General features: G+C 25.2%; 1 protein-coding gene across 7 annotated transcripts in view; it reads right to left on the bottom strand.

The window, feature by feature from the left end:
• Positions 1-15,645, bottom strand: part of LOC136082347 (uncharacterized) — a 448,050-nt gene that overhangs the window by 313,746 nt on the left and 118,659 nt on the right. For all 7 annotated transcript variants that reach the window (XM_065801362.1, XM_065801364.1, XM_065801367.1 and 4 more), the window contains exon 12: positions 13,017-13,049. In XM_065801362.1, the coding sequence (XP_065657434.1) occupies positions 13,017-13,049 (33 nt within the window). The remainder of the gene's footprint in view (positions 1-13,016; positions 13,050-15,645) is intronic.

The following is a 15,645-nucleotide window of genomic DNA, read 5'->3' as shown; positions in this document are numbered from 1 at the left end:
TCGAGTGAAGGTTTTCATAGGCGTAATTGGCTAAAAAGTTAGTAAATGCTTATCTTTTTATTTGGATTTTTTCTATAAAAAGTTAGAGCAAGTCGGTAGGCAGTATTTTTTTTTAGAAGTTGAATAAAAAGGATCATTTTGTTTTTAACGACAATTTGTGGCAATTTCATCATCTTGAACCATTCGCAAGTTTTCGCTAACTCAATGTTCATATTTTAAAATAATGTTAAAATATTTTTTATGCAATAAAAACTGAAGGATATCATCGACAAACATGACAGTCATTAAATTTGACGTTTTTGGGCGATCATTGATGTGTATTAAAAAGAGAAATGGTCCGAGTATAGAGTCCTGGGGAACTCCATAGATTATATTTAGTATATTAGTTTTACTGGTTTCATTACTATAAACAAACTTTTTAGGTTGCTTAAAAAACTTTTACGTAACATTAAAACATTACTTTTAATTCCATATTATTCAATTTTTTTAAGGAAAATTAATTGATCAATAATGTCAAACGCTTTTGATAGCCTATGAAAACTCCCAACGCAAATTGGTACATTTTAAAAGATTCAGCTATACTATGAGTAATTAGGAGTACTGCGTGTTTTGTCAAGTTATTTTTTTTAAACTCGTATTGGTTGATATGTAGTATATTATTCAAGGAGAGGTGATTATAAACTACGTTATATAAAATTCTTTCTAAAACTTTAGAAAAAAAGAAAGAACAGAGTTGGGTGATAACTTGAAACATTGGTTGGATTGCCTTCCTTAAAAAATGGAGTGGCTTTAGGTATTTTTAAAAGATTTGGAAATATTTTATTAAACAATTAAAAACTTATAGTAGTACATCCTTTAAGGGTTCATAAGTGGCCATGGTAACATGACTGTTTATTTCATAGTGACCAATGGATTTATTTGTTTTAGGCATTTTAAAGGTTTTTTTGAATTCATCAAAGGAAAGTTCATAAGATAATAAAGATGACGATATCGCAAAATAAAAAGCATCTATTTTGTTACTCACAAAAAAAATGCTTTTAGCTAAATTTTTGGCCAACTGACGCAAATTACTTTTTTAATTCATCTCATATCATAGTTGGATTGGAGGAAAAATTACCAAAAAGTTCTCTTATGATCTTGCAGATGCGTTTTTTTATTACTCTTGTTTATCTCATGTAAAATTGAAAAGTTCGTTTCTTTAAGTTTTCCTTTTCTCATTAAAATCTTTTGGCATAATTTTTTTAAATAATTTTGGTTTCCTGTGTTTTGGTTTTCAATTAATGATGTATAACTTTTGCTTAATTTAAGAGAGTTTTCTGAGATCTTTTATGACAAATGGCGAAATTATAGCTTCGGATTTTTTCTTTACTGTAGATTTTAGAAAATTTGTCATAAAATTCAAAAATAGTTTTAAAAAACAAGTCATAAACTAGATTAGCATCTATAGCAGCTTAAACTTGTTTCAAATGAATCAGAAACAATTGTTCTTTGAATGATTTTATTTTTCGCTCTAGTAAAAAAATGCTTTTTAAACGTTATTCTCTATGAAGATGCTTTTACTGCAGCAATAATAATTGAGAAAAAAAAAAAAAACGGTCAGAAATATGACTTTTATTTATACCTTTTTTGAACGATTTGTTAAAAATACCGTTTGTTATTATAATATCTAGTGAGGTAGTCAATGTTGCAGTTGGTCTTGTTGGTTTGTTAATTATAGATAATGCGCCATTTTCTATTACATAGGTAAAAAATTAATTATTTTATAATTAGTATAGGATTTAAAACAGTTTAAATTAATTTCACCGAATAAGTAATATAATTTCTCTTCATGAGTGGTTTTAGTAAAAGTATCCAATTTGACCAGAGGGTGGTCGATAGCAGCAACTTACTACTAAGTTTTTTTTTAATTCGATTATTTATATATAAAATAATTTCAATTTATAGTGCCCCATTATTGTTTTCAGAATTACTCGTATCTGGTCTGATAATATATCTCAATCATTCTTTTATGTAAATTACTAAACCACCACCTCGATTTTTATTTTGATGCTTTCTAAAATTTTTTAAAACCTGGTGAACAGTTGTTTTGTTTGAATTTGCGTTATTTGCGCTGCATCAAGTTTCTGAAATACAAATTAAACTAAAAGTATTAATAGATTCTTTCATTTTTATGCAAAGTTTCTCAAAAGCTTTTCAGAAGCATCTTATATTAGTATGCAAAGTGATAAAATTATTAGAACCAAGAAATTCTTTTACTTTATTGAAATAATTATATAAGGAGCTGCTTCAAACAGCAGTTGCTTCCATATTGTAATTTAATAATTTATATCATAACTTAAAACATAAATTAAATAAACATAAATTAATAAATAAACATAAACTGAAGCATAATTTAAATCCGGTTCCGACTCATGGTTTAGTAAAAAGTCTTAAATTTAAAAAAAAGTATAAATATATATCTATCTATAATATATATATATATATATATATATATATATATATATATATATATATATATATATATATATATATATATATATATATATATATATATATATATATATATATATATTAATATATATATAGTTTGGTTTATGATCTTTTAGTGTGATAAACGCTTGCGCTGGTGCGACTGATTCAATTCTAGCACGCACTAGCGCAAGCGTTTATCACACTGATTCGCTAAATGGCACTAAATCACTAAATCGCACCAGCGCAAGCGTTTATCACACTAAAAGATCATAAACCAAACTTTGAAAATAAACTCCCTTGTTGGCTGCTAGTACCTTCAAAAAGTGAACTAGGGCACGTTAATAAAATTAAATTAGACGAAATAAATAAGATTATCCGCAAAAAATAAATTTGCAACAGTAGAAAAACACCACTGATGTTATAAATTGGTTTTTTATAATTAGTAATAAAAATGAATGCACATTTATACAATATGATTTAAATGATTTTTACCCCTCAATTACAGCAGAAATTTTAGATAAAACAATTGAATTTGGAAAAACCCACACTGAAATTACAGACGACACTATTCGTCTAATTAAACATTGCAAAAAAACTTTACTCTATTTTAATAACGAGACGTGGAAGAAAAAAACCACGCACGAATGCTTTGATGTAACGATGGGAAGTTACGACGGTGCAGAAATTTGCGATATTGTAGGCTTATATATTTTAAATTCCATAGCTGAAATAGTTCATTTTAATCAATTAGGCCTGTACCGCGACGATGGCTTAATAATAATGCAAAAAAAAACAGGACCTCAACTTGACAAAGTCAGAGAAAAGTTAAAAGAACTCTTTCAAAAACATTGACTCTCAAATTGAAATAAGCATTAATTTATAATGTGTGAATTTCCTTGATGTCACATTTAACCTCATAAAATTGAATTTCCTTGATGTCACATTTAATCTCAGAAAATTCTTATAGGCCTTAAAAAAAACCAAATGATGAATTATCGTATAATAATATAAATTCGAATCATCTCCCTCAAACTTTAAAACAAATTCCAATTTCAATAACAATAGACTAAATCAAAACGCTTCTAATGAAAATGTTTTTAAATCTTCCAAACGCGTGTATGAAGATGCTCTTAAAAAAAGCGGATTTAAAAATTTCGAGCTAAAATTTAAATTAAAAATTGAAATAAAAAAGCGAAACAGAAATAGAAATATAATTTAGTTTAACCCTCTGTACAGCAAAAATTATAATTTTCAACAAACATTAGAAAAGCGCTTTTAAATTTAGTTGACAAACATTTCCCTCCCTCAAATAAATTGCACAAAATTTTTAACAGAAACACTATTAAGGTAAGCTATAGCTGTACAAAAAATATTGAAAGAATTATAAAAGGCCATAATTTTGCATTGATTAATAAAAATGAATTTCTCAAAGAAAGAAATACTAAAAGCTGTAACTACAGGCAAAAACTTGACTGCCCTATGAATGTCAAATGTTTATCTAAGAATTTTATTTACAAATGCATTGTTTCCTCACAAAACAACCCTGATAAACAATATATTAGCTTAACCGAGGGCCAATGGGAAAAACGTTATGCCAACCACAAACAATCTTTTAAGCATTAAAAATACGCAAAAGAGACTATGCTGTTTAAATGTATTTGGCAACTAAAAGAAAAAATTATCAATTTTAAATTAAACTGGTCTATCCTAAAAACTGTGCCTGCCTATAATAACATTTCCAAAAAATGTATACTATGTTTACAAGTAAAATTTGAAATTATTACTCGTTTAGATCAAGAAAATTTATTGAGTAAAAAATCTGAATTAATTTCTAAATGCAGACATGAAAATAAATTCCTTTTAAAAAATTATGAAAACAATTGATCAGCCTAAAATTTATCCTAATTCTAAAGAATTCTTTTCGTGATTTTTAATTATCTAATGTAGTTGATGCAACTTCCTGGCTGCAGAACACTACAGCTATTAAATAATTAATTATAATAATTCCAAACTTCCTGTGAAATAATTTTTCTATAACTTGAATTTTTTTTTTGTTTAGACATTCTTTCTGATGAACATACTGATGGTGAATCATTATGTTGAAGATAAAAAAAAGATTAGTGTTTTTACTAATTTATATATAATATACATATATATATATATATATATATATATATATATATATATATATATATATGTATATATATATATATATATATATATATATATATATATATATATATATATATATGTATATATATATATATATATATATATATATATATATATATAGATATATTTATTTATATATATATATATTTATTTATATATATATATATATATATATATATATATATATATATATATATATATATATATATGTACAAATATATAAATATATATATATATATATATATATATATATATATATATATATATATATATGTACAAATATATAAATATAAATATATATATATATATATATATATATATATATATATACATATAAATATATATATTTATTTATATACATGTATTTATATATATTTATACATATATATATATATATATATATATATATATATATATATATATGTGTATGTACATATATATATATATATATATATATATATATATGTATATATACATACATATATATACATATGTATGTATATATGTATATATATACATATATATTAATATAAATGAGACTGGGTGATGACATACTTTACATTAGTACATAGAGAGCCCCATGGTGTCCACATGTTGATTGGATTCTTTAACATTAGCCTATATATTCCTTATTCTGCTTTCCAACTAACATAGCTGCAAAGACTTTTTATCAAAAGACCATAATTTATGTGAGACCTGGAGAATTTCAATGGGAATTGTTCCCTGTTATTTTAGCCTAATAAATTATTAGTAGGGTGTGTGAAATGCTTATTTTTTACAATTAAATTATAGCTTTTCCAGTTTATGGGCGCTATTAAAATGAAAAAAACATATTTGACAATTATAAAGTACAATTTTCTTGATGAAAATGGCATTTTAGAAAAGTTATTTAGACGACATTATAACTAAAAATTCTAGATGACGTATTTTTCATGTTTTCAACACAACGAGAAATTCAAGAACTTTTTTTCCAATAAGATAATTAATAAAATAATTTCAACTCTTTACTTAGCTCTTTTTTTTACATAAATAAAAACTATTTGCATATACAAATACGAAAAATAATTATTCCCTTCAATGACAGATCCATCATTTTTTGGTATTTGAGCTAGCTTTTAGACAGAGGCTAATTCATAACCTTTGCAGGTTTACACTTATGTTTATGCTTTTATACGTTAAAAGTTTTATATGGTCAAAATTTGTTAACTCTGAGAGATAATAATATTATACTTAAAATTTATCGAAAAGTATCAGTCTATTAAAAATAGTACAAAAATTCATTTATCAATATATTGCCCTCAAGTTTGGTTGAGGGGTAATAAATATTTGGAGTTTATTTGTTCCACGCCTTAAAATTTTTATCTTTGGTCCCTCCAAGTGTTAAACTATTTTTTTAATTTTTTTTTAATTTTTGTACTTCTAATATTTACAAATTTGTAATATATAATAGAATTTTCACAGAGGGAGTAGAATTTAAAAAAATTAACAAAGTTACGTTGTACAAAAAATATATACAACAAACCAATGAAGTATTAGACATTTCTTAAAACAACGCGGAAAACTTGCAAAAAAGCAAAAGTCTTGTCATCAAGAAACCGCTATGCATTGCTATTATTTTTGGATACTTCATATTAGAGTAAGTTTATTTTGAAAAATATATTATCAGTTTCGGCAGATTGAAAATAAAAATGCAAAATGCAAAAACCAAAGAATGCACATAAACACATAAACACAATTGGATACATGATTTGCGAAATAGGAAATATATAGTCGTTCACGGGCTAAAATAATCAGGCTGTTGTTTATTTTTGTCTTTCTTATTATTATTTTTGTTTTTATTTAATGCAGAGTTTTTAGATTTATCAGAGTTTACGTTATGCAGCACATTTTAATAGGTTTTATTTAAAAACACTTTTAAAAAAGGAAAGCAAGTATAAAAAATAAGTTTTTATATTTCTTTTCTTTCAATATATAATGTCAGAAGAGGAATTCAAACTATTAGGAAATTATTGAAATGTTTTAAACTGTCTTGGTGTTCCCAAATATCATTTTTTTCTGATTTTTAACAGTTCCAACAATATTTGAAAAATAAAATCTGGCTATTTTTGTTATAAAAAGGATATACTGAGCTCAAAAATCAAATTAGAGAAAAAAGTATACAAATTTAAATTATACAGCTACTTTTTGCATCCAAAGCAAATGGTTTAACTTTGGATAAAACTGTTTACAAAAATTTGTTCTTAATCACCTAATTATGCTTAATGGAAATAATTCAATGGGCGATGATAACATTAGTCCGTTTCTTTTAAAAGCATATGCCACATTAATGGCCAATCTGCCATCTTTTATTTTTAAACTTCCATTTATATAATAGGTAGCTGTACAGACCCGGCCAGTTACAGGCTAATATCGCTGACTTCTGTTCCATGAATATTTATGATAAATGTTCGCACGTGAAACTGCTTCAAAAGTTTGAAATGTATGGTATAAATGGCAATCTTCTAAAGTGGATAAAAGCTTTCCTAAAGGAGACTGTTATGTTTAGAACTTCATATTCTGACTCAATTGATGTAACTTGCAGGGATCCCTAAGGTTCTGTGTTAGGACCAACGCTCTTTTTCATATATGATAACAATCTGCTAACTCATGTCGAATCAACCGCTTTCAAAGTGTATACAGATAACACAAAGCTCATGAAAGTTGTCAAAAATGATGAAGACCGAGCAATTTTACAATTCGACCTACATAAGTTTGTTAAAAGGATGCAAACCAGGCTAATGGAGTTGAATAAAGAAAAATGTAAACTCTGATTTAACAAAACTTGATTATAATATGAATGAAATCAAAATGACGGCACAACCAAGGGAGTAGTTGTAGAAGTCACAATTTCAGAAAAAGATCTTGGAGTTCATATACTCCAAGAATCTTAAATAAGGTCCACAACGCAATACAGCTGCAAATAAAGCAAATAAAATGCTCGGGTTTTTTAAACACACGTTTTTATTAAAAGACATTGGCATTGGCAATAAAATTTATACTGCATATATCAGACCGCATTCGGAGTTTGCCATACGAGCTTGGAACCCTTATCTTGATAATGACTTTTAAAAAATAAAAAAAAGCAAAACGCAATGCAACGAAACTTCCTCAGACTTTGAAAAAAAAGACTAAATAAACTCGATGTAAAATCATAAAATAAATCACTCAAGAAGACAGACGGTAAAGAGGCGATTTTGTTTAATAATATATACTTCTAAACAATTTAAACTTAATTGATTGTCACGTAATGTCTAGCAGAATAGCACACAGAGCTAAAAATTAAATTAGATTTCATTGCAAAATTGTTAGAAACTGCAAAATCAGACACATACTTTTTCATAACCGTGTATTCAGTGACTGGAATGTTTTGCTAGATAATGTCATCGAGGCAACATCAATTAATATATTTAAGCACATACTAGATAGTTTTTAGTCATCATAAATGTTACAGCTCATTCTTAACTTTAAATGCTACACAAAAGTGGCCAACATACAAGTTCGGTATAGGCGCGTATGCTCAGCTGATGATGATCTTAATAAGACTGGGGTTTTCTCTTATTTAACTAACATATTAACCAACCTTTATAAAAGGGAGTTTTGAAGTGTTTTAATAATCTTTGCCCATCTGCGCATTGGAAGTTTATAGGACTAACCTTAGAAGAGATTAAGTTATTTTGTTAAAAGAAATGGTAATTCATGCTCCATAGAGTTATTTTTTTGCTCCATTTAAAGTTTCCAATGTGTTTTCACCAAAAGTTTATATTGTGATAGAGCTCAAATCATTTGTTGTCCATTTATTTAAATGCGCAAAATGTTGATTGTTTTATATTGGCTAAACAATAGCCCTATAAACAGCCATCTAAAGAAACGTATGACTGAGCAAAATTTTAGATAAAAACTCATTTATATTTAAACATTGCCATGCTGAGAAAAAATGCTACACAACATATAACGATAATGATTTACTATTTTCAACTTTTCTAATTATAAGTTTCAACTTATAATAAATTAAAGCATCTTTATTAATTGGTTAAGCACAATAAAATAAAAAAACAGATTAAACATGTAACATGTTAAAGTAACTTCTTTTGAAATAATAAAATTTCCCCCAAGACCATTTAAAACACATAGGTAGTTTCAGAACAAATAAACCAAAAACAATCAAATGGCTATATACCCTATATTAAACCCCTTTAAAACTAAACTAAACACAATAGAGTCTTCAAAAAACTCTAACGCTGTCATAAAAACTTCATTCAAATTTTGCTAACCAATCAAAAGTGTAAGAAAATGAAACAGCCCGACGAAAAACTATTCTCTACGGTCCGAATTAAACAAAAAGATTAAACATTTTAACATGTTAAAATAACTCTCCCTGTTCAGCAATGTATAACATTGCACTTGTGTATATATAAATACATGTATACATATATATGTATATATATATATATATATATATATATATATATATATATATATATATATATATATATATATATATATATATATATATATATATATATATATATATATATATATATATATATATATATATATATATATATATATATATATATATATATATATATATATATATATATATATATATATATTATATATATATATATATATATGTATATATATATTATATATATATATATATATATATATATATATATATATATATATATATATTTTATATATATATATATATATATATATATATATAATATATATATATATATATATATATATATATATAATAAATTCGGCTGCGTATAAACATTTTTTTAAATATATCCATATATTTTTTAATAATAATTATTTCGATACTTCGCTGATCTATCGTGATCAGCGTAATCAGGTATAATAAATAAAAAAGTTACAACGAAATCGTTATAGTAAAAACAAACGGTTAAAAAGATAACACTAAAAAACCGTAAAATAAAACAAATAATTTTTTATAAATAACTGACGACAGCAGATTTTATTAAAAAAATGGCCCCCAGGTTTTAGTTATCACGTTATCACAATCATTCCGATTGAGAACCACATCACCATTTCTCAACTCCTGTCAAACCCTAGCTTTGCTTGTTTCGAGTGACTCTATGATTATCCGAGTTCAATATTCTGGGGCTACAGATAATGTTTTGGCGTGCAACCAATCAAACTTACCATGACATGTTTTGGAATGTTTAGTTGCACCCGAACTGGACCATTTTTCTTTTAAGCTGTTTTTTCTGGTAATCAATACATCTCGATATCACCGTCTTTTTAGTTTTACCGATGTATATCGAACCGCATAAACATTTTACCTGGTATAAGCCAGGTCTTGTGTTAAGTGGTAGTTTAACTTTATTGTTGCAAAAAATATTTTTTAAATTGGTAGGTAATGTGAAAATAACCTTTATGTTTTATTTTCGAAATTCTTTACGAAGTTTTGGACCAGCAATTGGTATCCATGGTAGTTTTATAAAGGGTTGAGTATGTAATGGTTGGCATGCAGTGTTTTTTAAACCGTTTTTTAAACAGTCTATAGTAAAACTTTTTTAAATGTTCCTGCCGTGGCCATTTTCAATAATACGTTCATTAGAATCTCAATTTCTTTTTGAAGGTGTTTAAAACTAACCCAGGCAGAAACTTTACGACAAAACTGTTCACAAGTTTTAACTTATTCACTAAAATTAAAATTAAAAGATAATATAATTAAGCAACAACGTCTTTCCATAAACAAATTAAAAAACAATTCTAATATTAAGATATCTCCTTTCGATAATGGCACAAGTTTTGCATTATTAAACCAAAATGATGCATCTCTCAAATTAGAAGAACAAATAAAAAATAGCAAAATTATTGATTATGATCCAACATCCACATTGACTACTAAATTTCAAAGACAATTGTGCAAATTAAGAAAAGAAGGTAAGCTAGACAAAAATACATACTTTAAAATGTATCCATCAGATTGTAACCCAACAAGGATTTACGAAATAATTAAAGCTCACAAACCAGAAAAAGATTACCCAATGCGCCCCGTTCTATCAACAATTAACACACCACCTTATGGAACATCTGATTATCTTGTTAAATTTATTCAACCGACTCTGAACAAAAATAAAATTAGACATATGAATTCTAATAGTTTTGTAAATGAAGCTAAGCAATGGATAACAGATCCTAACGAAGTTCAAATTTCATTTGATATAGTCAATTTATATCCATCCATACCCATTGACGAAGCCATTCCGGGTATTATTGATATATTGATATATGAAAACAATATCCGAGTAATACCTAATTTAGGTCCTATAGGTTTATCTTTAATGGTTGTTATGGAGGAAGCGTTTTTAAAAAATATAGAAAGAAAGGCCCTTAACATAGCAATTGTTTATACATCCGAACCAAAAACTTACATGAGATATGTAGATGATTGTCACGCTCGCTTCGCTTCAATAAAACAACAACGAATGTTCTGAACATCCTTAATGATAAACATCCTGCCATAAAATACACAGTGAAACTTGAAAACGACCTCAAACAACTCAATTTCCTAGATAATAATATTACAAACACAGGCTCTGGAGCTTATGATTTTCAAATACATCGAAAAGAAGCTGTTACAAATGTTCAACTTAAACCTAACTCGAACATTAATCATAACATTATTATTGGCGTTTTCAAAGGATTTTTATGTCGTGCAAAAAGAATTTGCTGTCAAAAACACCTTCAAGAAGAAATTGAATTTCTAATAGACATATTTGTCAAAAATGACCACGACAAGAACATTTTAAATAATATTACTATTGACTATTTAAACAACGGCTCAAAAAACACTACATGTCAACCATTAGATACCCAACCCTTTATAAAACTACCTTGGATACCAATTGTTGGTCCAAAACTTCGTAAAGAATTTCGGAAACAAAACATAAAGGTTAATTTCACATCAACTTTTTATTTAAAAAATACTTTTTGCAGCAATAAAACTAAACTACCACTAAACACAAACCCTGGCGTATACCAGCTAAAATATTCATGCGGTTGGATATACATTGGTGAAACTAAAAAGAAGGTGATATAAAGATGTATTGAACACCATAAAAACAGCTTAAAGGAAAAATGGTCCAGTTCGGGTGCAACTGAACATTCCAAAACATGTCATGGTAAGTTTGATTGGTTGCACCCCAAACCATTATCTGTAGCCCCAGAATATCGAACTCGGAAAATCAGAGAGTCACTCGGAACAAGCAAAGCTAGGGTTCGACAAAAGCTGAGAACAGGTGATGTGGTTCTCAATTGGGATGACGATGATAACGTGACAGCTAAAACCTTGGGGCTATTTTTTAATAAATATTGCTGACGTCAGTTGTTTGAGAAAATTTTTTGTATTATATTTTGGCTTTAAGTGTTATCTTTTTAAGGGTTTGTTTTTACTATATATATATAAATATATATATATATATATATATATATATATATATATATATATATACATGTATATATATATATATTTTTATATAATTATATATATATATATATATATATATATATATATATATATATATATATATATATGTATATATATATATATATATGTATATATATTTAAAAATATATATATATATATATATATATATATGTATATATATATATAGATTTGTATTTATATATATATATATATATATATATATATATATATATTTATATATACATGTATATACATATATATATATATATATATATATATATATATATATATATATTTATATATATATATATATATATATATATATATATATATATTTATATATATATATATATATATATATATATATATATTTATATACATATATACATATATATGTATTTATATATATATATATATATATATATATATATATATATATATATATATATTTATATATATATATATTTATATATATATATATATATATATATGTATATATATATATATACATATTTATATATATATATATATATATATATATATATATATATATATATATATATATATATATATGTATATATATATATATATATATATATATATATATATATATATATATATATATATATATATATATGTATTTATGATAATATTAGCTTTGTTTATTATATTTTAAAAGCTTGTTCATTACTCAATGCTGTTTGTAATAGGTATAGATTATTAACTGCTCCAATGTTTTTACTGTTTTAACTAATTATTCTTTTTGGTTTAACTTTTTTTTTATAAAAAAACATAATTTTGCTCCCTTAAAATAAATAAATAATATTTTTTTAGGTTATTATGACATAACATTTTGAGATCTTACCTGCAAATAGTTTTTCCAATATACGAAACAGCCCTAAAAAATTATAATAAATAATTAATAAAATTACTTTATAAGGCCTTTTTTAAGCAAAATTAATTTTGTTAGAGACAGTTTAAAACAACACTTTAAAATTTTAAACATTAGAGCAGATTTGATATTTTTAAAAAAAATATAAGTTAATTGCAATTATTTGATTTATATGTTGTAAATCGAGTTTTTAAAGATAAAAATTTTTTTTAAAATATTAAACGTGGTTGAAAGAATTTGTAAAGTATTTTTTTAAATTTAAATTTAGTTTTGATTATTGTTTTTGAAAATTTAATTTTTTTTACGACTATTTTTTCGTATTAGTGACAAGGTTGTGTATTTTAATGTTTTAGTAACTTAGTAAATATAAATATTGACAAGTAAGTTATGATTTAATTGATTTAACACATAATTGCACGCATTAGACAATATTATTTAATAAGCATAATGGGGCTAAATTATGCTTTATCATTGCTGTACGTAATAATGCGCTAATGATGACTTTCCAATATTTTTAAAAATATCACCTAAACGTTACAAAATACTCCGCACTGTATTTAGGTAAAACTACAACTGAACTGGATAATATGGAATCTAAACTTTGAGTTTATATTCGCATAAATATAATATTCATATTGTCATAAATTTTCTGCTTATAGTTAGGTAAAAGTATTATACATAAAATATTTATAAACCTAAAAGTATTTCCGATGAGTTAAAACTCATTTATTTTGTGCTACTTAGTATACAAATGTTAATTGGCAATTATATAAGTTCATAATCACAGTTTTGAAACATAAAGACTTTGAGGTTCGTTAGATTTTTATTCAAATATGGCTTTTTTTGTCACATTTAATTGCGCATAAATATGTTAAGAAAGTGACAAAATATAAAGAAAGTGAAAAAATACAAAATGCCTCAAATAATCGTTTTCTCTACTGTAAATGATATTTTTTTACAAAATGCAGACTTTCAATTTTAAAATTGAACGATTTTTAGACTTTCTCAGTCAACAAATTTTTTTTAAGCGGATTGGTAAAATAAGTTATCTATGATATTTTAAAAATAATGTTAAGCAATTATGATATTGAAACTGTAACCCGTAGTATTTTTAGTAAAAAAATACAGTCAAACTATAGCTTATTTTGCAATAAATGAAATCAAAATTATATTAACCTATTTTAGAGTCATTTTTATTAAGGATTTTAGATGGAACTTAGCCCTTTCATAAAAGATACTTGACTAGTTTAAAAGGCACTGTTGCTCTAACGAATGCGTTATCAAAAACGTCTCATTTCATCAATTTTAATGCATTTCTTTGTGCAACAAAACTACGTTATTTTATCTAAATGATTTTAGTTTGCAACAATATATTTTTTTAAAGAGTACTGTAATAAATATAAGGAGTCATTTAAAATTTTAGATGAAATCAACCAGATAGAAAATAAACATTCTGCTATTGATGATGCCTTTATTGACATTTTTAAAACACTTGCTTCTAGTTTAAGAGCCTGATTTTAATCATTCACTGAATTAACTTTGTGCTCTAAATTTTCTATTTTGTCGTTAAAAACTTTAATAATTGTACTGTCGACCATTTCTAAATATTCTTTAACAGAGCAACTGTATAACTTTTTAATAGAGCTAATGTATAAATTTTTGTCATTTTAAACTTCCGTGCAGTTGAAACGTGTCAGTTCACGGTAAATATCGAAATCAACTAGTATAAAATAGTAACCAGACTAGTCTATGGATAGACTTACAACACAGACATAGACAATTCTGTATGTTGTAATGGACACAACAAATGTTTAATTTTTTGTCCTTGTTGTGTCTATCAAATTTTTGATGGTGTCCTAAGATTGCTCAGTTAAAAAATAATTTTCACTTCATAAGTCTACAAAGCGTAATTTTTTGTCTATTTGGTGTCTATGATTTTGTCTAAATTTACTTGATTTCATAAAACCAGAAATCTTTCATTACCGCATTATTTGAAGATTGTTATGTTGTAAATTTGTAATATTAAAAAATATTTAAATGACATCAAAACTCCAAATGACGATCATTGCCCATGATTAATTATTGTTTAAAACTTGCGTACATATTCATCAATAAAATGAAAGTAAAAAACATTTTTCTTTTTCACTATTGTTTTATTCACAAACCTAAATAAATTTTAACACCTATTGGAATCTTCTACTTACTAATCCACATTTTATAAAGGACAACTCCTTCATCACATATTTTTAAAATAATTTTATTGAAGGTGATAAAGATTTTAGTGACTAAGGAAAATTTTTTAAATGATAAATTTACCTTCAACTTTTTTGAAGTAATCCCAAACTGGAGAGGGCATTTTAAAAATTAATTTTCACGCACATTCACTGAGAATTAAAAAATAACTGAACTGAGTAATTAATGAACTTCAATTGAGCACAAAATAGTCCATTTTGAGGTTTTTAAATAGACATTAACTTTTTAATCAACAGCACACGCTGGACAAAAAATTAAAAAATGAACTTCTGTTAGAAAAATTGTATTTTTAATTTTGTGCTTGTTTTCAGTTTTTAAAACGATGCTGCAGTGAAAATTTAATTACTCG

Source organism: Hydra vulgaris, chromosome 07 (assembly GCF_038396675.1).
Source record: "Hydra vulgaris chromosome 07, alternate assembly HydraT2T_AEP".
Classification (NCBI taxonomy): domain Eukaryota; kingdom Metazoa; phylum Cnidaria; class Hydrozoa; order Anthoathecata; family Hydridae; genus Hydra; species Hydra vulgaris.
This window is presented reverse-complemented; position numbering and strand designations above follow the sequence as displayed.